Source organism: Maylandia zebra, linkage group LG19 (genome assembly GCF_041146795.1).
Source record: "Maylandia zebra isolate NMK-2024a linkage group LG19, Mzebra_GT3a, whole genome shotgun sequence".
Taxonomy (NCBI): domain Eukaryota; kingdom Metazoa; phylum Chordata; class Actinopteri; order Cichliformes; family Cichlidae; genus Maylandia; species Maylandia zebra.
In genome coordinates this window covers 12,772,975-12,800,895 of record NC_135185.1, presented here as the reverse complement: position 1 = coordinate 12,800,895, position 27,921 = coordinate 12,772,975, and the positions used below count along the sequence as shown (strand labels likewise).

The following is a 27,921-nucleotide window of genomic DNA, read 5'->3' as shown; positions in this document are numbered from 1 at the left end:
AACTGCATTTTCCATTCTTGCAAAGACATCCAGGTGACCTTTTGACCCCCGGGCTGCATGTTTGTCACCTCTGTGCTAGTATACTTTACCTTTACAGGCCACGATTTCCCTCCTTTTCCAGTCGTTGCTCTTGCCACAGTTTCTAGCAGTAAGCAGAATCCAAATGCAGGACTCGCAGACAAAACAAAGTAAATGAAAACTAACCTTCAATTAAGTCAACAAAAATAACACTCCAAACTCTTGGAGAGAGCACACACAGGGCATTAACACACACAAAAACAACAGGAAACTGAGGCTATATACAAACACACAGACATGCAATCAATGGAAGAGGAAACAGGTGGGAAATGGGGCACAGCTAAAACTAATCACATACAAAAGAAGTAAAACTAAATACAAAACACGAGAGACTAATCATGACGACGAAGAAGATGCGGGAGAAGATTAATAACTCAAAGAACGCAAAATCCAAGCAAAACACAAAACCTTAAACAGAAGCTAAACAAGGAGAAATAACCTGAACCTCACAATGACAAAACCCACAGGCCATGATGGCGCTATGCCAAACTGGCTGCAGGTTAAACCACAGACAGCCCAAAGCTGTGGCCTGAAGAGGCCGTGTGCTATCTGGAATCAAGGAAGTCATAACTGACATGGATGGTCTCAAAGCTGTGGATGTTTGTTTGTGTGCTGCAGCTCTTCACCGAGTCCTCATCTTCAAATTTTATAACAGAGGTGTTTTGATGAAATTTTACAAACCTGAACCTAACGTGGAGCTTCAGAGGAACAGAAACAATCCCAGTTTAATAAATCAGAATATTCTTTTGGTGCATGCACATCAGTATGAATCCTGCAGTTTTAGAAATAAAACCTCTGATATGTCATGCTTAAATAACTGCATGATATATATTTTTTGTAGTTACATATACAAAACATAGACTGTGTGTATAAACATGCTGTAACTGTACAGAATCAAAATCTCAGGAGACAATGAAAGCCTGGATGTTGAGGTTGAGCCAATTGGAGATGCAGAACGTGGCCTGTCGTGTTCCTCATGTGTGTGTGTGTGCGTGTGTGTGTGTGTGTGTGTGTGTGTGTGTGTGTGTGTGTGTGTGTGTGTGTACCAACCTTGTCATTAGCACTTTCTGCTGTTGCTGCTGTGGTCCAGCTCTGCTCCAAAGGCTGCTGACTTCCTGCATATAAATGAACAATGAAAAGAAAAGTGTGCAGAGATATTGAAACAGCATATTAAAACTGGACCTGGGTGTGCTGAGCCCTGTGACCTGGCAGACATGTGACTGACACACACAGAAACAGAGCCTTGGCCTTAATTAACCACCGAAGCGCGCGTGTTCGCCTTATCGCAAGGATAAACGAACAGGATGTGAAAATCTGCTTTCTTTTCCCGTCCACCGCATACTAATCATTATTATTATTTTAACACTGTATTTTCAAAATAGAGAATATTTACAGCAAATACTGACGACATAATTGGTGTTCACAAAAAGAACAATAACAATATAGTAAAAAAAAGAGAGAAAATCCTTTTTTTGCACCCAAAAAGAAAAAAAGGGATCCACTTATCTGTCCTTATATGTCATAATTAATTATTATGACATATTAATATCTTCAGTTGAATGTAAGCTCTCCTTTAAGGATGTCAGCACTAGGGATGGGTACCGTCATGGCACCGGTTCTGTCATAAAAAAAGCACCGAAAAAAAGCACCGAAAAGCAGCGCACATTTCGGTGCTTTATTTCGGTGCTTTTTTTTCCTGAGCTGTGATACACTTTAGATTCTAGCCAATCATTTTACGTTTCCGAGGATAGTAGGCGGGGCCAGGTACGTACGTTCTTTTAGAGCAGAGCTACAGATTAAAAATGTCCAAGGAGGATCGGTCAAAAGTCTGGCTGTACTTCACAGCAAAATATGCAAACTCAGCAGCAACAAGTGCTTTAAGCTGATTGTGATACTGTCAAAGGAGGTAACACCTCAAATCCGATGAAACACCTGGCGACGCATAGCGTTTTTTTTAAAAGCCCAGAAATGCGCCGTATTTGATAGCTTGCTGCGAGACCTCACACCGTGCACATCTACTGCGGGTGGGTTGCCAGTTATCGGAGCCGGAGCAACATCCCCCAAAAACCCGAAGAGTAGAGTCCTGGCCCCTAGCCCTGCCAGTGTAGCAGAAACGATGACGGATGATGATGGCAGCAGCAGCCGTTCTTCTCTGCGTGAGTAGCTTAATGTTGTTCGTGTGTAATTTACGTTGAGTAGGCTAACCACGTTATTACATTAATGCATGTAAGGTGAACTAGCAAACATCATCATAGCTACATGCAGCTGTCTTCTTGTTTGATGGCAGATACTCCCTTCACCCTGGCCAAAAAGGCTAAAATGACCAAAGAAAAAGTGGAAAACAGCTAAACTTGAGAGGTTTTTGGACAAAGTTTGTGTTTTTTCCATTGTTTAAGCACTGCTTCCAGCCAAGAGTGATACCATATATGCCCCATAGCTGCAGAAAAGGCTAACATTGTTATCTTTTCACAAAAAAACAGCTGAACATGAGAGGTTTTTGGACAAAGTTGGTGTTCTCCATTCTTTAAGCACCGGTTTGAGCACCGTTTAAGCACCGGCACCATTTCAAAAGTACCGGTTTGGCACCGGTATCGGATAAAACCTAAACGATACCCATCCCTAGTCAGCACATAGATCACTGGGCAGCCCCAATAAAAATTGCCCAGGATCTTTACAAACTTTACTTTTTACAACTCCACTTATCTTTTAACTACATATTTCCAAAACTTGGAAATATAAGGGCATTCCCAAAAACAGTGAATACACATTCCTAGGGGGTGACCTGTTGGAATGTATTTGATTCACCACAGGACACCATATTTTCCATGTATTATCTTATATTGAATTCCTTTATTTATTACTTAGAAATAAGGAATGGGATCATTTACACTAAACCTCCGAAATATCCTCACCATAGGCTTTCTGTAAATCATCCTGAGAACATTCCCAGCATTGTGATTATATTATTTCTGCAGGATGTTGTAAAAACCCAAAATAAAACCTTTATTTAAAGCAAACTTCACAATAATTTTCTATGGAGCCTGGAAGTGAGCAGGAATCCTGCGACGTCACATAGTGACAAATTTGAAGATATGCATAAAAATCTTTCTGAGGAAGGCCAAAGGTATTTTGAAACTGGGCAAAGGTCATAAGTTTGTTATTTTCATCAAACAGGTCTGCTGTTAGTTTGACACCTTTTCTGCACCAGGATCCAAATACAAGCAGGGAGAAAATCTCTCTTGCTGAGAGGAGGTGTAATGTGGGTAACTAAATCCTTCCTACCAATTTATGTCTGTTTATATCTCGCCATCTTATCATTGTGTTTGGAAGAATTGGATTGTCTTTCGTTTTGAAGCTGGGTTTATTTTCTACATGTAAGCTCTCCTACTAAATCAAAGGCATTACATCCCCATTTCTCAAAAGGAGTTTAAGATAACAGTAAAGCCACTCATGGATGAGCCTGCCATGACATGCCCAATTATAATGTCTAATGTTAGGGAAGGATAAACCTCTGCAGAGAGCTGCACAGTCTTCTCCCTTGCCAAATAAATTTAGAAAAGTCTTTTTCAGTCTCTTTTGCTATCTTAGAAATATATAGTGGTAACAACTGAACAGAATAAAGTAATCTTGGCAGGATATTCATCTTTATAAGAGTTATTCTACCCATCCATGAAGCTGTCAGATTCATCCATCTTGTAAGGTCCTTCCTTTTTTTTTTCTTTTTGCACTCTGGTCAAATTGTGCCTCAAGAAGGTGTCAATTCAGAGTCAGTCCAGAAGAAAGGGGAAACAGATGGATGTGAAGTTTTACTATAAAACCAACTGGCATTGCTCTTGATTTTATCAAAGTTAATTTTATAGCCTGAGATCCAAAAAAGATAAACCCCCTGACGAGTGAGGCTCTTATCGCCCAACTAGCTTAACCAATGTTGACGGCAAAACTTTCCCCAAAATCCTGGTTAAAAGATTCGAGAACTATCTCCCTCTCTTAGTTAAATCAGACCAGACTGGTTTAGTTAAAAACAGAGCACCTCTTACAAACATGAGAAAATTATAATTATCCTGTTTTCTATAGTGAATAAGATACAGGAGCTTATTATGTCCATGGGTGCAGAGAAGGCTTTTGATCGGGTAGAGTTGCCTTATTCATTTGAGGTCTTAGAAGAGTTTGTACTTGGAGAGGGCTTTATCAATTTTGTCAATTTTGGTCATAAGAAACCATAATAGTACAACAGCACTTCAAACAGATTCTGTGCAAACAAGATATTTTTTTGCATGCTGATGATGATCCTCTTCATCTCTACAAATCTATACTCATGTTAATGTTGATCATTCAACATTTTTGGATCTCTTACTAATACCTTAAAATAACTTAATTACATGTAATTATGTAGCTCTGTATTTATCTGTTTTTAATCTATTAATTGCAGGATTCATCTTAGATCTACTAAGATAATAATAATAATGGATTGCATTTATATAGTGCTTTTCGGGGCCCTCAAAGCACTTTACAATCCCACTATTCATTCACTCACATTTGTAGCCACAGCTGCCCTGGGGCAGACTGACAGAAACGAGGCTGCCATATCGCGCCATCGGCCCCTCTGGCCAACACCAGTAGGCGGCAGGTGAAGTGTCTTGCCCAAGGACACAACGACCAAGACTGTCCGAGCCGGGGCTCGAACTGGCAACCTTCCGGTTACAAGATGAACTGCCAACTCTTTGAGCCACGATCGCTCAAAGAGTTGAGCTCAAATGAGACAGGTTCAATCTGGGCTAATCCCAGGCAGCTCCAACTTTCACCTCCAGCCAATAAAGCAGCCACAGCAGCACTCCCCATTCAATAAAGTAGTTAAAATTGTATTTAAGCACCAGCAGAGAGAAAGTTCACATCAAGCAGATCAATAACTAAATATACTGTGTACTCTGCACTTTGGTTTTCACCGTGGGACATCGATCCATCAGTCCATCCATAATCTGACTCTTATCGCGGGAAAGCGGTCTGAGAAGAAATGCTCAGACCTTCCTTTTGATGTAATCACTCCAGAAGTGTCAGGATTTCCTACTCAGCAGACATGCTGAGACACCTCACCTCAGAGGGATCCAGGAGGTATCCTAGTCTGATGATGAGCTATGGCGCCCTTTGAGGTGAGGAGGGTTGCTTCTCTGGGTTGGGAATGAATGACTGCACCAAGTGGTGGAGTTTAATACAGATATCTAAAAATAATTTGGTTTTCTGAATGCTAACCTGAACTAACGAACTGCTTAATGAGATTCTAGTCGTGTTTCTGTGATACTCACAGCCTGTGCATGCATCTTGCAAACGTTAGCCTATATCCTTCTTTCAAACATATTTGTTTGGACCATGGATGTGACCAAGCACACATTGGTTACATCCATCACTCATATACAATCTGTGCTGTGGGCCATATTGCTTCTATTAAGTTACCTCTGTTCCATTCAAATAAGACCAGTTTGCTCTCCATGGACGGACCAATAATTTTTAGGTAATGTGGATTAATTACAGAAGTCTTGATGATGGAAAGTGATATCCTTGCACAGGAAGTGCAAACTCACCACAGGCACCTTCAATAAGACACTGAGGGCAGATGAAGCTAAATTAGCCTAGGAGCAGGTAATGCATTAGGGTAATGTGATGCTCCAGTCCCTGGAGAGCTATTGGCTCATTTAAGAAGCTGTTTTATTGTATTAGGTGCAGAGCCAAACACAAGCTGGCAGCAGAAGTGTGGGACAGTTTGGCTGCCGCAGGGGGCTGCACCAACAAATCCATCCCTTACAAGCACAGATGATGTTACTCTTTCTGTAGCTACGTGCGCTCACAGCTCAAAACCACATCTGTACTAAAGAAGCAGGCGGACCACAGGGAGAGAGAAGCGCTCCACAGCAGCAGACCAAATGAGCTGCTGTTCTTTTTATGTTACCACAGATCTCCTGGCATATGAACTGCGACTGGATAAAATCTGAGATCCAGACACCATAATGAAAAAATCTCAACAGACACGAGAAAGCTTTAATGGGCTGAGCCAAGATGAAAAAAAACTTGGTGGTGATTAATTCATTTTTCTGAAAAGACTTCACAGCTCGCTAACAGACGATAATAATGAGATTCTAATGAATGATAATTGAGCTTTTTAATGACTGAGGGGCAAGACGGGAACCAGCAGGTGGTGAGGTTGTCCCGTCCCTGTGGGGAGCACCAGACGCAGGCACAAAAACACACCAGCGCTACAGTGACGCCAGTACATGCCTGCTGATGAATGCTTTGGCCGGTAACTCTCAACAAACGTTACACAATCGCTCATTCGTTGATTAAGAAGTTTACGGGGGAAAATCGGGTCATTTCGCCTGCCTGGTTTCACAAAGTTCTTCTTTATGGCTGCCAGCACATCAAAGAGTTGTTTTGGCAGAATATCGCCTGGCGTTTCAGCAGCATTTGTCTGCCCCCTCGCCGTCACACCCCTGCCATTATGTAACTCTAATCATCTTATCTGGCTAATTACTGACCGAGACCCTGAACTCACCTCTAAACCTCATGCACAGCACTTATACCGTGTTTTTCCCACGTTCTCTTCAAATAATACCCCCAAATCCTTTTTTTTTTTGGTTTAACACCAACAGCTGGATATAAATGTAGTTTTTACTGAGAGCTTTAATGAATTCAGTGTGTATGTGTATTTGTTTTGCTGTACCTTGTGTCCAGGAAGGGCAGTGTCTGAGGTAGAAGCTGACCTCGGGCCTCCTGGCTCCCCACTGCTGAAGGAGATCCAACAATAACAACTCCTGAGGGAGAACTCGCTCTGAGAACAGACGAAGGGTGAGAAAACATTTGACAAAGATCCCACTAATTACATAACGTCACACTATTGTGTTATAGAGCTAGAAAGAGATAATTCAGAATTCTTACTTTGTTAAACAGCACATTTACAATTTTATCAGGTCGACATGTATAATTTCACTGACTAGTTTCAAAAAATTACCTGTGCACGTCGTGTACGGCCAAAATTGTCTATAAACGTATCCTCCACACATAGATACTGTAAAATATGTCTTTTTTTACAAACTGTGCAAAAGCTCCTTATAAGAGAATGAATAATCTTTGCTTTGGAATAATGAATAAGAATTCAAAATTGCAGCTGTATTGTTGTTGGCTGTACATCAAGCCACACATGAAAGGTTTGCAACATATATGCAGCATATGCAAGACAGCAACCTATCACCATTGTCTGCACAGTGACAGTGAAACGCACAAAACCCCAAACCTCTTTCTGAGTGGAGCGGGGCTTTAAGGATTTATTTTTACCCTTTTTTGCAAATGTTAGTGTGGAAAAATGAAGCCAGAAAAAACCCCAGAGAATCAATATTTTCACAGTGAAGTAAGCCAGCTGTGCCCTTGAGGCACAGCCTGTTGTCACGCACCAACACTCGGCACACAATTTATGCCGCCATCTATTATGTGCTGCTTTACACAGACACTCACGAAGACATGGTGTAGTATTAGAGCCGTTTATATCCTGTCTGGCCGCTCAGTCACATCACAAAGCCGCACAAACGCACCGCCGTTACTGCGCAGGCTTCACCGCGTCGACAGCTATGACTGAATGAATGTGGGCCACGCTTTAATGGACGCCCTCAGTGTGTGAATGAGATGGGCTGGTCTATTCATATAGTAAACTTGGAGCACACAGCACTCTTGATTTCACAAGCTGAAGCCGCAGCATACTGTAGGTCTGACTCGGTTTATAATTAGCTTCACAGCAAGTGACTCAGATCTGAGTTACGCCGTGTCGATTATCCTGTCTCTTAATGCAAGATTATAATCATGCAAGTGCTCCGATGCTCCAAAGACAGACTGCCAGTAGTAATTATATGAGCTGGACTCTTTATGACGAGTGTATGGATAAAGAGATGCACTGTGAGAATAGTCCAGTCCCGTTCAGCTAATTTTCTAGATGTAATATCCTGTCTTGTCTTGGCTGATTTCTAACTTTGGTCAAGATTTCTTACTGATTATGATTATAAGCCTGGGCGCCTCCAGGGTGAGGTGTTCAAGGGCACGTCCCACTGGGAGGAGGCCCGGGGCAGACCCAGGACATGCTGGAGAGATTATATTTCTTGGGTGGCCTGGGAATGCCTTGATGTTCACTCGGACAAGCTGGAGGTGGCCGGGGAGAGGGAGGTCTGGGCTTCTCTGCTTAGGCTGCTGCCCCTGTGACCCGGCCCCGGATAAGCGGAAGATGGACGGATGGATTATGATTATAAGTTAACAGAAGATATGAATAGCGGGTTGTTTTAGGGATACATTAGGGATATCCCCTCTCTTTGACATCACTGAGGCGAGAGCAGAAAACCTGACTTAAACAGAGCAGAACTGAGCTTACAGCTTACTGGGGTTATTTGTACTTACACTGACCTCCTTATTTGAAAGTTTGGTTTTAATATGAGCATCCACCACCGGACCAGAGATGTGACAGAATTTAAGCACCTAAAAGGGCCACTGACACTGATCAAATGATGCCACTTTTCAGCTCCGTGTGTGAATCTGCAGCTGCTGAATAATGCATTCGGTGTCTCCACTTTAAAGCTTTCATGAAGTTAATGTCTTGCATTTGCAGCATGTGCTGCTTTCCTTAAGTGATACTAATCAATAAGCATTATCAACCAATGAATGGACTCACCATGCCCGTTCCATACTTCAGCTAGGTGACACTCCCCCTCACCGGCCTCTTTGCAGTACTCCACCACATCGATAACTCTGGTCGCTGGAGTGACAGGGACCTCAGTTAGCATCTGCTGGGTGTCATTGAGGTAAACTGTCAGGATCACCTGCAATCAAAGAAAAATCAGGTTAATATCACTTAGATATTATTTTATATGGACTCAAACTCAGTAAGATTGTTTCCTATGACTCACTGGCTGGAATCAGATCACCAATCTCCAAATGCTGATTAAATAACTAATTTATCAGCCATATTTAAACTCTTATTTTGAAGGAGTTATTGTGGCTGGTAGCGATGATTACATTCAAAGCTAAAAATCCCAGTATGAAGTCAAGACCACCTCTGCAGCTGGATTTCATTATGTGCAGACAACAGGTGAGTCAGCTGTGATATTCAAGTGAAAAATAAATTTAATACAAAAGTAATGTATTAAAAAAACAACACATGTTAATGTTGGGCGATATGAAGGTGACCAAGGAGCAGGGGCAGATTTTGTCCAACAAAAGCATGATATAGTCCTTCATCCATGTCATCACAACACTGATCTCAGCTTAATAACCTCACAAAATCAATATTGTGAGGTCTCACTTTGAATCCTGAGTTACTGTTTTTCTTTGTTGTCTTTTTCTTGTTTTATTTTGGCGTTTCTTTTCTTTCATTTTTAATGTGAGTTTAATGTGCGTCTTCCCCTCTTTCAGTGGCAGATTCTCTTTGTACTCCATGTGAAGTTTTTTTTAGTGTTATAATTCTGTTTTCTGGTGTTTGCCTCTGAATACTCTTTGTTGGGTTTGCTTGTCTGATTTTTATGGACGTCCTCTTTACTTTTTGGCCCAGTAAAGACTGACTCTTTAATTTGTTTTCGAATCTTGTCCTACTCTATTAGTTGTGACACATAACTGGTTGTACACAGAGTAACACACACGGCCAATTCTCTCTATGACAATGGCAAACCCAGCCTAATCCATCCATCCATCAATCCTGCTTATCCGGGTCTGCGTCGCTGGGGCAGCAGTCAAAGAAGAGGTATCTCCTCCATCTTTGCCTGTGGGTCTCCACCAATTGGGACCTGCCTGAAACACCTCGCTTAGGAGACATCGGGTCAGATGAATGACCTCAACGGGCTCTTTTTAATGTGGAATAGCAGCTCTACTCTGAGCCCCTCCAGAATGATTGAGCACCTCACCCTATCTCTAAGGGAGAACCCAGACTTTCCCTGGAAAAAGCTCATTTCTGCTGCTTGTATCCATGATCTCATTCTTCTGGTCACGACCTAAAACTTGTGGATAGGTGAGGGCAAGATCATCTTTACTACTGCTGCACCAATCTGCCACTTCCTCCCCAGGTCACCAATCAACAAGACTCCAGATCACTTGAACTCCAACCAGGGTGGGCACTCCACTTTGTTCCAGCTGAGAACCGTGGGCTCACTCTCATTTTAGTGTCCGTTTATTTCTGTTAACATAAATAGAAAAAGCACTTTATGATTTTAAAGGTGATCTGCGGAGTACTGATCCCCTCTCAATAATTTTGTTATCAAATCCTGTATATTCTGCAGCCAAAAGATTAAAATGTCAATCAGAAAAGGACATCCTGTGTTATCGTCAGTGATGTCACTGGTGATGTCACGCCAGATAGTCAGCCGGCAGTCGAAAGATAAATTTAGGGTAATCTGGGATAGGAGTGCATCGACACACCACAGCGCTCACAGATACATATACACTTTTTAATCTCAGTGTTGCTTTTTCTTTTTCTCTCACGCACACACACAAACACACACAGTCTTCCTGTGCAGATACTACAGTATGCACACACTCAAAGTATACTCTGTACACTAATCCTCAGTATTCTATATACCTGTCCCAGATCATGTCAAGTAATCTCTGGCTGCATGCAGACGGACAGAGCAGAGACACGGGCTCTAAAGCTTGGATTAGACACACACACATACACCCACGAGTAAACTCCTAAACCCTGCAAACACACCAGGGGTTTTACTCGTCCACAAATCGTTCAAAGTAGGCTAATCGTGGCCTCAGAAGCGCTGTTATGTTTTTCACATGGTCAGAAACATCATTTGTTACACTCACGGGGTGCCGGCTGCAATAAAAGAACATCAAATCATCCAGTGTGCTTTTCTCCTTTAAGTGATTTAATAAAAAAAGACTACACAAAGCAGACAAAGACGAATGCAGTGCAAACACGCTGTCGGTGAATTTCACTAATAATAAATGCTGTATTTGAAACACTGTCTGCAGCACATTTTCTTGTATTTTGACCTTCGAGTGACTGAGTGTGATCACTTATTTATTTACATGTGGCCCTGTAATGTTTTTAATTGTGAAACTGGAAAGTTCGTGGTGTGAGACAATCTGTTTCTCCTAAAACTTTGGCCTGTGAGGGATCATTTATTTCCCAGCATGGCCTTTGGTTTTAATGTCATTTATTGGTAATTAATCAGGCGTCTCATATTAACAGTTATATCTTTCAGATCTTTTAGTAATCTAAATATTTTAAGCGTGTCTCGAGAAATTGTTTCAATTATTACAAATCTACAGTCTTGATGTACAAAGGAAAGTCAAATGAGGGACCGTGCCGAGTGATACAACACAAACATTATAAAAAATGAGGCAGGCCTTTATTGTGGCTGATCAAAAGTCTCAAATACAAAAGTCCAACCAGAACCAGAATCAAAAGAACACTGAATATGCAGAAAAATCAAACAGGAACAAAGCAGCAAACACAGACAGGAACATAACAGATGCTTTGATAAAAGACAAAGAGAAGATGAATTGATTGATGAGCCTTTCTGGAACTAAAACCTCACTGTTGCTCATCTGAATTCAGACTTTCCTGAGAAGGGATGCAAAGAAACCAAAATACAAAGACCAAAGACAGAGTGAGGAACAGAGAGGAAAACACTGAGGGAACCAAGTCTACAGCAAAGAATAAAAATCAAAGCCATAATGTAAAAACAGTAAAATACTGTAGGTGAGCTTCCTCCAGCTCATCTATGGTGCTAGCATCCTGCAATACACGATTCACTCAAGCATAATTTAAAGGTTTAAATGAAACTGTATTTTCTGTTAAACAATCAGATCAGGCTGGTCTAAGCAAGTAAGTTGTATGATTTGTATTTTGTATCAAAATTATTTCAAACCATAACAATTAAAGGAGATCTCAAATTCATCCTTTAAATAAATAAATCAGTTTATTTGCTGAAGCAGTTCAATCGCATGAAGGTAAAGCTGAGCTCTCGGATCCCTCACAGGCTGCCATGTTAACCAGCTGCGTTAAACCTAAAGGCTTGGACACGATGTCTGAGAAGAAAACAAACACTGTTTTGCACTTCGCTGATGTCGTCCTGCATTAAACTTTCCAAAAGCTTCTTCTGGGTTATTATGAACACTGCATAAAAACACGAGCTGGCGCGTACAATAGAAAGCTTTTTACCTCCAAATTCTGTCCCAGCTCTGTCTAACATACTGTCCTCACATAACTCCTGCATCCCCGTCCAAACTACAGTCTTCTTTTACAGTTTACCTGGAACTGAAAACCTTATTATGGTGTCAAACTGAAGCATGAAAAGAAAAAAAGATTTTGTGAGCCACTTTGTTAAGAAATATCTAAGTTTCATGATATCGTTTCACCTCCCATGTAAGAGGCTTCTTCATTTCAAAATGGCGGAAAGTCCCAGGTACCATATATCATACCTACAGCCATGTTATAATAATAGCGCTGTATTGGATTGTAGATTCACCATTTGGTAGCATGGCTACAAGCACAATTTGGGCACCTGTTGCTGACCATGTCCATCCCTGTATGACCACAGAGCTTCAGCAGGATGATGCACCATCTATCTGTCTGTCTGTCAATCTTGTTAACATGGAGATTAATCTTTGTGGAATTTTTCTGGCACCTTGTTGAATCTATGCCACAGAGAATTAGGAAAGCTTGGAAGAAAAAAAAGGAGCCGGTCCAACTCAGTACAAGCAAGGTGTATCCAATGAAGTTACAGGTAAATGTGTATCAGTGACACAAAGCAAAAGATCACAAACCAGAAATTCCAATTTTCTATTTTGCAGCAGCACATTTATGTCCTAACTTTAACTCTATACTTTGTGCACATGCAGACCTCTAAAGTTAACAGACCTTTAGTGACTTTCCTAATGTCAGCAAGCATTTAAAGCAGAGTCAGCCTGAAACCAAAAGAACTGACAGTCAACCTTTGAATAATAATAAAGTTCACGGGGACCAGAACTTACTAGGAAAACCACAATGTAAAGATCAGGAATAAAAGCTTTAGTAACAGAACTCACCGTTAGAATAATAACATAAACCCAAACTAAAAAAATGTTCATCAAGAATCTGAAACTCAAAAGCACCGTGACAGCATGTTAGGATCAGTAAAATCACTTGTACTAGTGCTCACTGATCATGTGAACATAATGACCTCACAGTAATGACAGTTCCTTCCTGGCTATCAGTGACTGAGACACACAGAGGCAGATTGAGCTGTAGTTCCTGAAATGCCTGTGGGGCTGAATGGAGTGACTCGGGCTATTTTCAGCATTAGAGAAGGAAAAAACAGAAAGTCAGATAGAGGAAGAGTGAGCCAGGGTGACAAACAGCCCGTGTTAGTGTCTGCAGGAAACAATCAATGCTCGTTTTATTAGTCATTTTAAAACAACACGTTAGCCTCTATCAGGGCCCAAAACTCAAGTACAGAAAACTCCGTCCAGACCTTTCCTAGCAAAAACTAAATAAAACTCACACAACTAACTTCATCATGTTAGACTGAGAAGAACATATATGAAAAAGCAAAGTAGAGCTCTTCTCTCACTCACCCACTGTTTGCTTTTCCTGGTTTGGAGCTGCTGCTTCTTCTTCTTCTGTTTCCTGCAATTACTCAGTTTGAAGTTTTCAGACAGAAACACCAGCCGCTCCAAAACCAGCCCCCAAAAACGCCTCATTGGAAAATCACTGAGCAGAAGCACACACACCAGCGTGTGTACACGTGTGTGTGTGTGTGTGTGTGTGCGTGCATGTGTGTGTTTGAGAGCGAGAGTGAGATATATAATTGATGGTGTCAGACAGAGAAGGTAGTGTGTCTGTAGGTGAGAGTCTTTCAAATGTACGTGGAGCAGGGAATACAAATGTGAGAGAGGGTGTCAGTGAGGGAGGAGGGAAGGGAGTCGGCTTTCAGTAAATATAAGGAGAGGGGGTGAGGAAGATGAGCCATAAGAAAGGAAAGGCCAGACTCTGTTCGTGTCTGTTGTTGGGAGTAGACCGTGAGCTGATATTGTTATATGTTCATCATACATCTGGCATGACGGGGGCGGTTCTATTTTTTTGTCGGTGACTGAGTCAAAGGTTTGACTGTAAAACTCGGACGCTTGTCACCATTCAGTTTTAGGTAAAAGTTTAGTTCTTCATGATAAAAGTAAACCAACTTCCAGCTGCTGTGAAAGGCTGCAGTTGGTTTAAATACAACTCGACCTGACGGAAACAAAACAGAGCTTTATTTTAAAGAGCATCTGTTAACCACAGTCATATAAAGATGATGTTAAAACAAAAGTAACAAAAAAACAAATCAAGTAGCTAGATGCAGAGGACAGGAAGCACAGGAACATAGATGATGGAGCCAAGAAGGAACACAGACAACAAAGACCATCCCTGATTCTTGTCCCTCTCATCGTGGATGCAGGTGGAGGAGGGGAGCAAAGTACGAGCGGGGAGGACTCGAGACATCGAGACGATGGTATTTGGTACAGCTGCATCACAGATAGTTTTGTTTTAGATGAATTAAAACTACAGCTGAATTTTATAACCTCAGGTGTTGCACTATGAATGACATGTTTTCTATTTAGGACAATGTGATCAAACCTTTTGTTTTTTAAATCATGCACACAGAAGCAGAGCAAATCAGAAGATGAGGAAAGGATGAGGTCACTATGTGACTTTGTTCCACGTTATAAATTTCTCATTTATGAGCTTTTAATTTGACTTAATTGCTGTAATTGCAGTAATTCTTATGTCTAATGAGTAAATTATTGCGTATTAGGGAAGCATAAAGTCTATCACTCACTGTACTTTTCAGCTAACTGGTTATAAAAGAACAAAAAGCTCAACTCTGTGAGTTAACCCTCTCTCGTAACACTCTGCTATTAGCCCTTCCAAGCAAATAGCTAATAGCTCTTCCAAGTTTTGTCAATTGTGATTCACGTGTCAAAAAAAACTATCACGTGGCAACAGCCCAGTGCATTTAGGGATGTAGACATGGTCAAGATGACCTGCTGATGGTCAAACAGAGCATCAGAATGGGGAAGAAAGGTGATTTAAGTGACTTTAAGTGTGTCACGTTTAGGGGTGACAGACAGGCTGATCTGAGGATTTCAGAAACTGCTGATCTGCCTGGATTTTCCTGCACAACCCTCTCTAGGGTGAGAATGGTCTGAAAAAGAGAAACTATCAGTGAGCGGCAGTTCTCTGGTTAAAAATGCCTTGTTAATGCCAGAGTCGGGAGAAAAAGACCAGAATACTTCAGGCTGAGAAGAAGAGAACAGTAACTGAAATAACTTAGTATAGCCAAGGTATGTATGAGAGTATATCTGAATGCAGAAGCAGAAGAGCACACAAGGTGCAGTTCCTCTCAGCCAAGAACTGGAAACTGGGGCTACAAATTTTACCATAAAGACTGCCTGGTTGTTTCAGTCTTGATTTCTGCTCCAACAATTGGATAATTTTCAAAATTTGTCATAAATGACTTGAAAGCATGGCTCTATACTGCTTTGTATCAGCTGTTCAGATTGGTGGTGTGGTAATGGCATGATATTTTTGACAGACTTTGGTCCCCTTGGTACCAACTGAGCGTCATTTAGACTCCACTGCTTACCAGAGTACTGTTGCTGGCCATGTTACCGTAATCCCTTTATGGCCACAGTTATCCTGGTGCTAGGTTATCTAGGAAAACACGCCATTTCACAAAGCTCAAATTATCTTGAACACGTGTAAATCATAGATCATGGATGTGTGGCTAATTCATCTGCAGCAGCTGTGTGATCCTATCACCTTGTTGAATCCATGCCATGAAGAATTAAGGCGGCTCTAAGGCAAAAAGGAGGTAAACGTTGGTTATAGCAAGGTGTAACTAATAAAGCGGGCAGTCAGTTTAATGTTTGTTGAACAATTACTGCAAAGTGAAATTTTTAAAAAACCTCAACTTAAGAGAAACACCTAAATATAACAATGAAACCACACCACCACCTAATAAACTACAAATCTGCAGAAATATGAGCGTATCTGTATTATTTGAGCTGTGGTGTGGATTGAAGCTGTCCAGCAGCAGCAGTGGTAAAGCTGGAGGGCAGAGATTAGAGAGGCTGCACTGATATGCTGCAGCATGACTGCACTGACACACACACACACACACACACACACACACACACAGATAGGACACAGAAGGTACACTGGCAGAAGAGCTTCACCCCTCGCTCTCTGTTCCTGTCACACAAGGTCACATGTTGGGTGCATGTGCTCAAACACACACAGATACCCTCTGTCTCTGCGGCAGCTATTGGCAGAAAATCAGTACACAGTTCAGTAGAAAAGAGACGTTACATTAACATGCACTGTGACTAAATCTACTGTTCCTCCTGTTCTTGCACACGCGTAATCAGAAATCTTCAACACAGATTATTTATCATGTGACTCTGACTGATATTTATGCCCCACAATCCTTTGCAGCTGCTGCCTGAAGACACTTGAGCCAGACAGTGATGAGTGAGAAGGACTTTTCTTGATTAAAGAGTTATATTCAGAGATACTCGAATTCAAGTGAAGAGCATCATTAAGACGTTTCATCAGTCACACGTGTCATTAATAGATAAGTGGAAAGATTAACTTTTAATCACATAGCAGGCAGTGTTTTTCTTATAAATGATAGCAGTCTGCAACTGCCACGTGTATTATCAGGGCCTTCAGACCAACGAACATCTACTATGAGTTTGGATTTAATACACAAAATGTTTGTCCAAGTTCCTAAAGAGGACAGTGATGTACAACCACCTACAACATACAATACAGGCACAGAACAGAGACAACCAGGCTCTCTCACACCCACTTTTCCAACCATTCGTCCATTACAGCTCTACAGGAAGTACGCTGACTGCAGTGTGCATGTTTGCACGTCACACTAAGGCATATGAGAAACCACTGAGGCATGTTTATCAGCTGTCACCAGCTGTCCACTAGAAGGACAAGTGCTTACAATAAGTTCTTAAACAGCTACAATCATTCAGTGAGCTAATACCGTGTAAACTAACTTGTGTCTGTTTGCAAGTACTGCATGACTGAGTGTGTAAATATCAGAATATTTTAGTATGTTTGTTTAAATAATTTTATGAACGTACGTACATCCAGCCACAGGTTCACCTTTATTTCAGCCTCTAGATGATCTAATGTACCAATGTGTTTCTTTAAAACAAACAAGAAAGTTACAAACTTCATTATTTCTTTGTTTAAAATAATGAGGAAAAAGTAAAATTCATCATACTAGGATAATAATAACCCAAAAAAGGGAATTCCATCCTCCGTTACCTTTCAGTTAACCAAAGTCAGGTTGGGGTTGCAGCAATGCTTTTCAGTTCCTCCTCGGGGAATCCCAAGGCTTTCTCAGGACAGATGAGATATATAATCTTTTCAGCAGGTTCTGGGTCTACCCAGGGGTGTCCTCCCAGACGTGTATGCACAGATAGTACGCACCCAGGAGGCATGTACATGCTACCTCAGCTCCTTTCAATATGGAGCAGTGGCTCTAATCCCACCAGATGTTCTTGACCCAGTGTCTAAGGCTGATCTCAGGGGAAACTGCTAAGAGTGGACTGCTAAGAAGAAATCGTCACCTTCCAGCTCAGCTCTCTCTTCACCACAGCAGGCCAGTTAAATGCCTGCATTTCCACACTAATCCATCGCTCCACCTCATGCTCCCCTCCCCATTAATCGTGAATAGGATTCCGAGTTACTTGAAATCCAGCCTCTCTTCCCTATAAAATCTCTAAAGGATCAAACTCACTTTGGGGATATTTAATCAAACTTGGAATCCACCACTTGAGACAATAAAACAGACCTCACACTGCAGCTGATTTAGCTTTGGGGCCATCAGTCTATGACCAAGCGACTGGTGGTGAGGGAGCATGACTTCTTTGCATGCCAACAACCAAGAAATAGCCTGGTCCACAGTCCATGTAATCCTCCTCATCATCTTTTTCAAAGAAGCTGAAAGTTCATATTTCATTTGAATCTAGGCCTCGATGGTTCAGAATGCCTACGACATATAAAGTTTCTACAAAGACGGCCTTGTATTTACAGACTGTGAGTCTGTCTTTCACCGCATTAGTTGTATAACCAAGCATAATGGCCGTGTCAGGAAGTGTGTCATTTTCCTGTGAATTATGTAACCAATGTGACTGGATGATGTTTGGGCTGCTGTTGCATTGCTGTTTTGAATGATGATAGACTGTGTTGGGGATGTGGGACTGTAGTGTTCCTATATCTGCTCTACCAGTCGTTCATGGAGAGAAGTTCTCCGGGGAGTGAAATGGTTTGCAGGTGGTTCCTTTCTTCAAAGTTTTGCACCATTTTCCACTTTTTTTTCTGCATGTCCTGCGACTGCTTCTGCTCTTACACTGTTGCCTCCACCTTAGATCTTTCTGGTCTAGGAGCTTAAATTAAATCAGGAAGAAGATCTGAGAGCAGCTGGTTGCAGCAGCCCACACAACTTAAATTAAATTTCTGTGATATTTCAAACGACAGTGCGTTTACTTGTTAATCATGAATCATGAAAGGATAAATCAGCCAACGTGGGTGGGGAGAAAATTTGGAAAGTGTTGCACACTGAATAGAAAATAGCTCGGCCCCTCCAGAGAGGCAGCTTCAAGGAACACCTGCTGTTAAACTGGAGGGATTTAAAGCTTTAACTAGGAGATATGGAGCAGTGCTCACTGAGGGCAGACTGATGACATATTTTAAGCTAACTCAAAAATACAATTAAGCAAACCGTTAAAAATGCTCCAAAAGGTACCCAGAGCACAAAACAGACGTAGAGATCTAGTTCAGTGGCTTCCATTAGCAACGTGAAATCTAACAGACAGCAATTAGCTACAGCTGCCTGTGTCAGGACACCACGCCCTTAAATCCAATATCCAGGTGAATGAAACCATGTAAACAGATGATGTAAAGATGGAAGTAGCTTCCACGTCTGTATTCTCTTTAAAGGCCAACAGGGGGCGACTCTTCTGCTTAAAAAAGTGATTTCTGTTTGGATACATAGTGACTTTGATAACAAAGTCACAATTTGAAAAGCTGAGAACACTGCACACTCAAATCTCTCAACTCTTAGAACCACAACATCAATACACAGTGAAGTGATGGTGTGATGTCTGTCTATCATACAGTTTATGGTGTCCTTCAGCCACCTGTAGACTTTTTAGACAGGTAGGAAACTATCTGCAGAGGCTATAACCTCTGCAGATAAAACACTTTTGTTGTAAAGTTGGAGATTTTAACCACAGACCAGATAAAAGAAGCTCCATGGAGCATCGTGGTGGGTTTCCTTTGTTCTTTTTAGCCAGAAGTTACCTGATATGGACGAATGGCTGGAGTGTTAATTTATCGACTAACGCAAGCATTCATAAACTGTCTGGGTAACTTAGGTAGAGGATTAATACAATGCTAGGATTTCACTCACTAAAACTGAAGCACGCAGATAATTCAATTCAAAAATGATTTTAAAGACACTAACACCATAAATATAGTGAGAAAGTCCAGTTTTAGGATTCAAAGTAGTGAAGATGAAAACAAGAAATTGCTAATCGGCTCCAGCTGCCTGTCAATGAATGTGGCCACGCCTCTAGGCAAGGCAAGGCAAGGCAAGGCAAGTTTATTTGTATAGCACAATTCAACAACAAGGTGATTCAAAGTGCTTTACAGAGACATTAGTGCTTTACAGAGACATTAAGACATTAAGACTCTAAGGCAATTATCTAGGTGAAGGAGTGATATTAAGAAGGTGCCTTTATGGATAGGATTAACCTGTCTGTAAAGGCCAAAACCATTTGTGGTACCACCTGTAAATGTGCTTGATATGGGTTAAATATGTAAATTCGGGTGGGGGACTCACTCTGGAGCCAGCCTCAAGTGGCCACTACAGGAACTGCATGTTTTGGCATTTTAACTCAGACTGTTCTTTAGCTCTGGAGGTTGCTGCTTGGTTTCATTGCATCCAAAAATGTTTCCTCTGGTTATTAAAGGTGTGTTGCGCTTAAATGAATAAAGCTTCTAAATAAAAAAAAAGCAAGGAGCATAAACAACAAATAACAAAACAAAAAATTAAAAAACAAAAAACAATCCCAGAGTCACACCAGCCTCCCTACTGCCAGATCTTGGCCTCTGTGTATGTGTGTGTGTGTGTGTGTGTGTGTGTGGGGGGGGGGGGGGGGGGGGGTGTGGGGGGGGGGGGAGTAGGCCACAGTGACAGCTGAAGGTGATTTGTGTTTCAGCCACCCTACTCTCACTATCCACACCCCCTCACCCACACACCCACAGAACAGTCAGTACCGTCTCTATAGGGACTGTGTGCATTGAGTAAAACATGAGCTACCAGCTCAATGAGAAGCAAAACAATTCTCACACTTGGGGGGCAATACACTGCTGCTGTATTAATAAATCATTTATTTTCATGGACTTTCTTTAGTCTTTCTTTTTCTACAAAGTCTATGCATAACAACTTTTCACAAAATACCACAGTTATTTGACTAAAATAAAGAAATACTCCAAAGCAAAAAGCCACTTGATCCATTTACAAATATTTTCACCAAGCTTAAAATGTTGTTTTTTCCAATCCAGACGTGATGTATTACAGACATTAGCGACGGACAATGCTAAATTTGCTACTGGTAAAAATACACGAATAAAGATAAAATAATATTTAGAGCCTAGAGCATTTCAGGTGTGTCTCTGACACTTAACTTAGATCCAGCAGCACTTAGAGTTAAATTCTAACATAAACGTCCTAAACCAATAGAAATGACTCTGCTCCGTGACGTTTACATGTAACTTCTGTCACCAACATGGCACGCCTACAACATGGCACGCCCCCTCTGTATTTACCATTACATTTTAAGTAAAGACATGTTTTTAAGGGGAAGCTATTGAGCTTTTTCTTATACTCTGTCCTTTCAATTTCATATTATAAGGTAAACAAAAGCGCCAATGGTTACTATGTCAATATATGAGTCTGAATCATGCAAAGCTACTCTAGTAGCAGCATTTGAGCAAAAATATGGCGCTGTAAATGAGTCTTTTAAGGTAAGAGTATAGGTTTTCTGTGCTAAAGCTTTGAATAAAAATTCTGAGGAAGATGCAAAATTTTTCATGAAGTTCAACATAAAATAAAGTAAATGAGAGATTGTACGGCGTTTGTAATATTTCTGTAGCTTCGCTATTCGTGGAAAAAGAAGATACTGACGGCAGTGCTGCCGGCTCTGTACCCAGGAAAATATGTGCCGGCTGCTCAACATTTCAGAAGAAGTTGCCAGATGATATCATGCTCTGTTTTGAATTTGTTGTGTCAGTCTTGTGAGCTGCCCCTGTTTGGAGACACGAGGGCAAAAGAGCTTTAATTGTCAAAACAATACAGTGAACAGTGGCTGGTTTCCAGAACAAGCTAGGAGATGGTGTACTTTGGATCAAAGGTTAGAGAAAGCGCCTGAACCGAGGTGGAGGACTGGAAATTCAGGGTGAGGTCAAAAGTCAAAGTAGCAGGCTTCTATGACTCTCTTTCTCTGCCTCGCTCTATAGAGTAAACACTTCTGTATATCTTCAGAGTATTGTCTGGAGCTGACAGCAGCCACAAAGAGGTGTAGTGTTTTCTGCCATGTGTCATGTGGGAGAGAGAGAGATAAAGAGAAACGGGAATAGAGGGAGGAAGGACGGAAGGGAAACAGGAATACTAATGTCCACCGATTTCAGGGTTGGTAATTTGAGACTTTTTCTCTAAAAGATGCAGATCAACACAAGCACGAACGCAAACATATATATACATTAACTCTACTGTGTGAATGGAAACATAACATTGGTCGGGACCTTCAGCAAAGTAGATGAAGCAGATGATGCTTTTTATAGACAGTGAATGGAGGTGGCTACTGTCACATCACCCATTAAGTTTGTGAAGTCTCATTTTCAAGCCTCAAGATGGCTGTTTTCGCCATCACTATCTTGGTGTTTTGAAAGCTGATACCAAAAGCAAAGGGTGGATCTCATTGGCTAACGGCTTGTGCCACTGTCGTGATGTTTGAAGTGCAAATATAAATGCAAATGCAAGAAGTGCAACGCTATCAGTGGACCAGAAAAGAGCAGGATGATGAGAAGACTCTAATATTATGCCCCTCGTTAGCACACGCCCTCTGTAAAGCACCTACCCGTTCCAAAATGCACTTTTTTATCTTTTCAGGGATTATATGTTCTAGAACAAAATGTGAAAATGTGTCAAGCTGGTGCTAAACACAGACCCCGCTTCAGGCACCTAACCAAAAACCAGCACAAATGGACCTGGCAGTACAAAAACACTTCAGGCACTCTGCGCTCGACTGCAGATATTTCCTGTGTGTACATACAGAGAACCTCCAGCGTCTGCTGCATAACCCACATTATGATAAGGCTGTTCATAAAGGGTTAATGAGATGTAGTTAATGCTTTATAAATGGTTAAAAGACTTTTGCTTAGACACCAATAGGAAGACACTGATAGGAGGTAATTTGGGACAACTGTGGAAAATCTCAGCACAAAACCAGTGAACCACAGTTTATTTTGTCGTCATGTCCATTTTTCCTCCAAGTCACAGAAACTTGATTCTGTTCATCTGGTTGGAAAGTTTTTAGTGTCAAAAACGTCTTCAATGACTTCCTCAACATCATCTGATGTTGCAACAGTACAGTTGCACCACGATCTCAGTTTCATATTTGTTAATCCTGTCGTGACCATTAATAAATGGCCGTGAGTTCCATTCACAGAGTTGGGAAATGGCTGCAATCACAGCATTGTAAGATGGTGAAAGATGTGCCCTTAGACCCCCTCAGAGATGGGAAGAAAATCTAAAATTACATGAAGTATTGCACTGAGTCACTTTGCAGTCATCTGGCTCAAACAGACTAAATGAAGTCTGGTGTAAAAATGTTTCCCACAATTCCAAACGAATGTTTAAATATTAGGAAAAAAACATGGTGAAAAATATCAGGATACAGTCACATAATCAGCTGTCTTGTTGGTTCTGGCTGATGATTGGCTGTTGTGTGACGTGCACTCACTAAAGTTGAAGGAATGTGAGAAGTGCTGAGCAGTTTAGTTATTTCTTTGTTTCCTTGTCTCTGAATGAAAATTCACCGCTAACATTCCTGGAGATGACATGGGAAGTGCTCAAAGCGTTTCCTAAACTGTGCGTTGGTTTCCAAGTTCGTGCCGCTCTTGAAAATTAAACAGTTAAGTGGAAAACAAGGGTAAAAATTGGACTGTCACAGCACTTTACATGCTGAGCTTCTCATGTATTAGAAAACTACAGTTTTATTGAGTCCAACTATTGAGCCACTTTGTTGCATTGAAATAAAACTTTTTACATAGCTTTATATATTTATTATATATTATATATATTTATTTATATATTTTTATTATTTTTTATTTTTTATTTTTTTAGCCTTTAACCCACTGAATCTGATTTCTTTTTTTCTATTAGGTATCAATACCTTAATGACCTATTAGTGCCTTATTTCAACTATTTTGTTAGAAGTAGTACCGGTATTTAATATTTTGGCAGCTGTGTTACAGGAAATTCCAAACTTTTAGAATAAATAAATTCAATCCCAGCCTATCTTATCTTATCCTTATCCTGCCTATCAGTAGTTGCACTTGCACAAGCAAGTGAAAGCTCAGCATGCATTTATATTGAGGTTTGGCACATTTAAATTAATGCACACAGTACGTTTAAAAAATGTTTAATTAATAAATGAACTGAAACAAACTATACCCTCATCCAGACATAGATTGCAGGAGTGAAATGAGCTTATTTCTAAGGGTCTGACGTGTGTTTGAAGCTGTAGGCTCCAGGCTGCTGCCTCAGCTCGACTCTTCAGTTCAGAAGTTGCATATCCATAAACTCCTGGAACCTTTCATGAATGAAAACTCACCGGTAACATTCCTGCTGCTCGCTGCGATGCTGCACCCGTCCCGCTGGAAAAACAACTTTCTCCTCCTTATTTTCCTCTTCTCTCCCCTCTGCGCGTGCTTTTTCTGCCTTTTACCTTTGCTTCGGGACAGTTTTCCATAAATCCGAGCCCTTTTCCTTTTTTCGTCTCTCCCTGCCAGACATCCAGATGCTTGGGAAACCTAAAACTCCAGCTCCTCTCTACTCCTCAGTCCCTCCCTCTTCCTTCCTTCCTTCCTTCCTCCCTCTCTCCCTCTCTCTCTCTCTCTCTCTCTCTCTCCAGGGGGAAATGCAGCTGGATGTTTTTATAAACTTGAATCACCCTTAAAATCTCACTAATTGCATCCTTTGATCAGCTGTGGGCGGTCGTCCGGTTTGGTTTGCGGGGTGAACTGGGTCGCCGTCCTGATCATCCCTCCCATCTGACCCCTGCTCTCCTCCTCCTCTTCCTCCTCTTCTAGTAGTCCTGTAGTAAAAATCGGTGGCTGAACAATCGTTAAAGTAAAGCTTCATATCATTTTGCGTTAATTCATCTGATTTCTGAGTGCGAGCGCCCTCTGTCGGCCTCATGAGCAACAAAAAAAGTTTCACACTACAGAGTGCCTTCTGCCTTGTTCCTGCAAACTCGCCTAACTACGCAGAATATGTGGAGGTATATTCACGGTGACTCGGACTTTTCAGTGCCTGTATTTCCACTGAACGTACAGTGCTGAATGAAGCACTGTGGTACTTAAAAGTACTCACATTAAACCGTAAAATACTGTTATAGCTGGTTTAGCTGAGCTTTAACTTGAACTGAAGTAAAAATACTTCTCAAAGCCAGTGTCATCATTATAAGAAACGCTTGTTTGGGAAGGTATTGTAAAGTATTTTCTAACTTTAATTTTAGTGATCACCAGAACATTAAAACTGCATGTAAAGAACCACCAGTCAAATTAAATTTTTTGTTTTAAGCTTAGGTATTCTAGGTTTCTGCCATAAAATAAGCCTTTAAAAGGTTTATCTCTTTCTTACAATGTCTCTGCTTTATTAGTCAAAACAAAATTATTTACTTCTTCATGTTTACGCTATAAAATGTGTGATGGGCTCAACACTTCAAAGTTGAGTCTGAGATGGAACTATACGAGTAAATTTGCAGATATATGTACTATGGCATATAGCGTAAAGTTTTCTAGCTGAGAGCAGAAATATGGCAGAAACCTGGATTTAAAATGAACCAATCAGGATTCAGTTGGCATGTAGACCCAGAAACCATGCCTGTCTGACAGAAAGTGATGTAGGCTTCAGATCTTTTGGCCTTTTATTTAATTTCTTCTCTCTGATTTCATCTTAATCTGATTTTCAACCATTAAAAGAACTTCTGGCTCCATTTCTTTTTCTGCTCTTGCGGCTGATGAATCGCTTGTGTTTTCTTTCATCTTCACAGTAGGTGTGCATCAAGATATGCCTGCCACCTGAAGAGTGTTCTAGCTTGGTTGCTCTGAAAAGGGTTATTTATTGATTTTTCAGTCATGGAAAGGATCCTGCGATCATCCACTAGAGCCATCTTCTGTGCACATGTAGCCACTTTTAGTCAAACCGCTGACTTGGTGGCTCTTGTTGCTGCAGCCCAACGATGGCTGGTTTCACATTTCTCCTTTGATCACACTTTGGTGTCGGTTCAACATCAAAATACCAGATGCCCCGCTTGGAAGAGAAGCCAGACTGTTTAATTAATTAATGTAAGAAATAACATGTCCATTATACACCTCGGGAGTCAGTTTTCCTGGTCCTTTGAAAGAGAGTACATGGATACAGAATAAAGAGTCTCAATTGCTAAGTCTGAAAGCTGAGATTCTTTAAGCTCATTCTGCAGACCTAACCAAAAAAATAAAAATATTTAGGTAAACAGTTTTACAGCATCAATTAAAATATTGAATAAACTTTACAGTTTTGCAAAATTGTAATTTTTTATAACAGCAGAATTGTTGGGCAAGATTTTTTTTTCAATCCAAGATCCATCTTAAATTTCCCATCCCCTTTCAAAATTAAACGGGAAGAAGGAAAAACGACGACATAGGACGCCGTGGACTCGCACACAGAGTTTATATAGCTTACACTGAGCTTAGAGATGCTCAGCTGCCATAAATTCAGCAGATTATCACAGAGCTGTCCTCTGCTGCCAAGGACGATTTGTCTGCCCGTGTATGTATTTATGTCCTCAATGAGCCATGATGCTCATTTTAAAGTCATAAACGACTAAATTACTGCCCTAAGTTCATTGAAATGCTTCCTCTGACACGCTGTAGGCCTTTATCAACTAAAACCTGTTATTACTGTGATGTGGTCAATCACTTGTAAACAGAAATTACCTTCATGTTCAAAGCTTTAAATGCATTTGAAGGTTTACAAAGTGCAGCTTGTGGTTTTTCTTTTAAATCTCAGTGAAAATTACTTAATTATTTTTATTTATTTATGTTTTTTAAATCCTGTCTGGCAGCTTTTGCAATCAGAATTATGATCTGAGCCAAACATATTTTGCTTTTCCAAGATTAGCTCTATAAATTCTCTATAGGCTCCTCTTGTACCACATTATATGTGGTACACAGTATGACAATGTCTAAGCTAGGACAGGCAGAGTGTGTGCGTGTGTGTGTGAGAGACAGAAAGAGACAGAGTGTGAGTGTGTATTTGTTATGAAACATACTTGGGAATGAAGGTGGGAAGCTGTAATAGCGTCCCCCAGGAGCCAGAGGCAGGAAGAGATGGGTCCGGGAGAACTGGGCCATCCGCAGCCCCCAAGAGTACTAAAGACGCAAGGCCACACGTCTCTGCGCGCTCATCCCATCAGGAGGAGGGAGGTCCCAGATGGGGCGCCCACACCAAGGAGTGGTAGTCCCAGAGGAGACAGGCAGTCAACCCTGGTAAAGGCCACCCACCCCGGTGCGAGCAGAGGGTCCCAGCGCTCCAGGCACGCGAGAACCACCACAGCTCCAGTGTTCAAATTGTAGGATCCATGCTTTCATGTTGTTTAAGACAAACAACATGAAAGCATGGATCCCTCCCACGTCCCACTTTATGAGCACACTTGAGAGTGTTCATACCAACTGAGTACAGAGCCATTAGAGTACAGTTCTTAAGACTGTACTCTAATGGCTCCCACTGTCACCAAATCTCAGTCCCACAGAGCATATTTGGAGCATGAAGAATTGAGGCAGTCCTGAAGGTCAAAGTCCCAGTAGTCACTAGTAAACTGTACCTAATAAATCGGCCCTCACGGTTGGTGGATTATTATCAATCAGCTGCAGCTCGTCAGTTCAAGGTCAGTTCCTGTGCATGTTTTTCTTTTTGTAGGTCAGTCAATAAAACCAATCAACCTTCAGCCATCCACAGGGTCCACGTGATGCTGCGATTCCACTCAGACAAGCACCACCACAGCCGAAGGCCGGCTCGCTTTGTGCAATGGCGAGTTCACAGAAATCAGGCATGGGTAACAGTCCAACCGCTGAGCTGATGCAGAAGATGGCCAGAGCTTTGTGAGGATAAATTATTAATACGTCTGAAATTTTTAAACCCGTACAATGCAGGGATTTTCTGCATATCATTTTGATCAAGGGTTTATTTAATTAAACTTAAATATATTTGTGCCAAAAACAAACAAAAAAAATACGTGTGGCTGAAATGATCAGGACCACAGCATCCCCCCGGATAATTTGGTCTGATTACAGTTTCCTTTATGTGGCTATCACTCTTAATATTTGTCAAATTTATCAATTGATACCAAAGACAATTTAAAAAATGTATTTTCTTAAGTCACAATAACACTGGGACTGCCAAAATTGCCTCATTTTGCATCAAAACATACAAAAACCAACAG

General features: G+C 41.1%; 1 protein-coding gene across 5 annotated transcripts in view; it reads right to left on the bottom strand.

Annotated features, from left to right (window-relative positions):
• LOC101483368 (apoptosis-stimulating of p53 protein 1) overlaps window positions 1-24,473 on the bottom strand; it is a 56,786-nt gene extending 32,313 nt beyond the window's left edge. The window contains exons 1-4 of one of the 5 annotated variants that reach the window (XM_014413576.4): window positions 24,049-24,473; window positions 8,774-8,921; window positions 6,788-6,895; window positions 1,129-1,193 (exon numbers count right to left, since the gene is read on the bottom strand). In XM_014413576.4, the coding sequence (XP_014269062.2) occupies window positions 1,129-1,193; window positions 6,788-6,895; window positions 8,774-8,921; window positions 24,049-24,057 (330 nt within the window). In that variant the 5' untranslated portion in view covers window positions 24,058-24,473. Of the gene's footprint in view, window positions 1-89; window positions 474-1,128; window positions 1,194-6,787; window positions 6,896-8,773; window positions 8,922-13,131; window positions 13,189-13,659; window positions 13,921-24,048 lie in introns of those variants that run through there. The other 4 variants (XM_014413574.4, XM_014413577.4, XM_014413575.3 and 1 more) reach the window with 4 other exon arrangements.
• Between the last annotated feature and the right edge of the window lie 3,448 nt (window positions 24,474-27,921).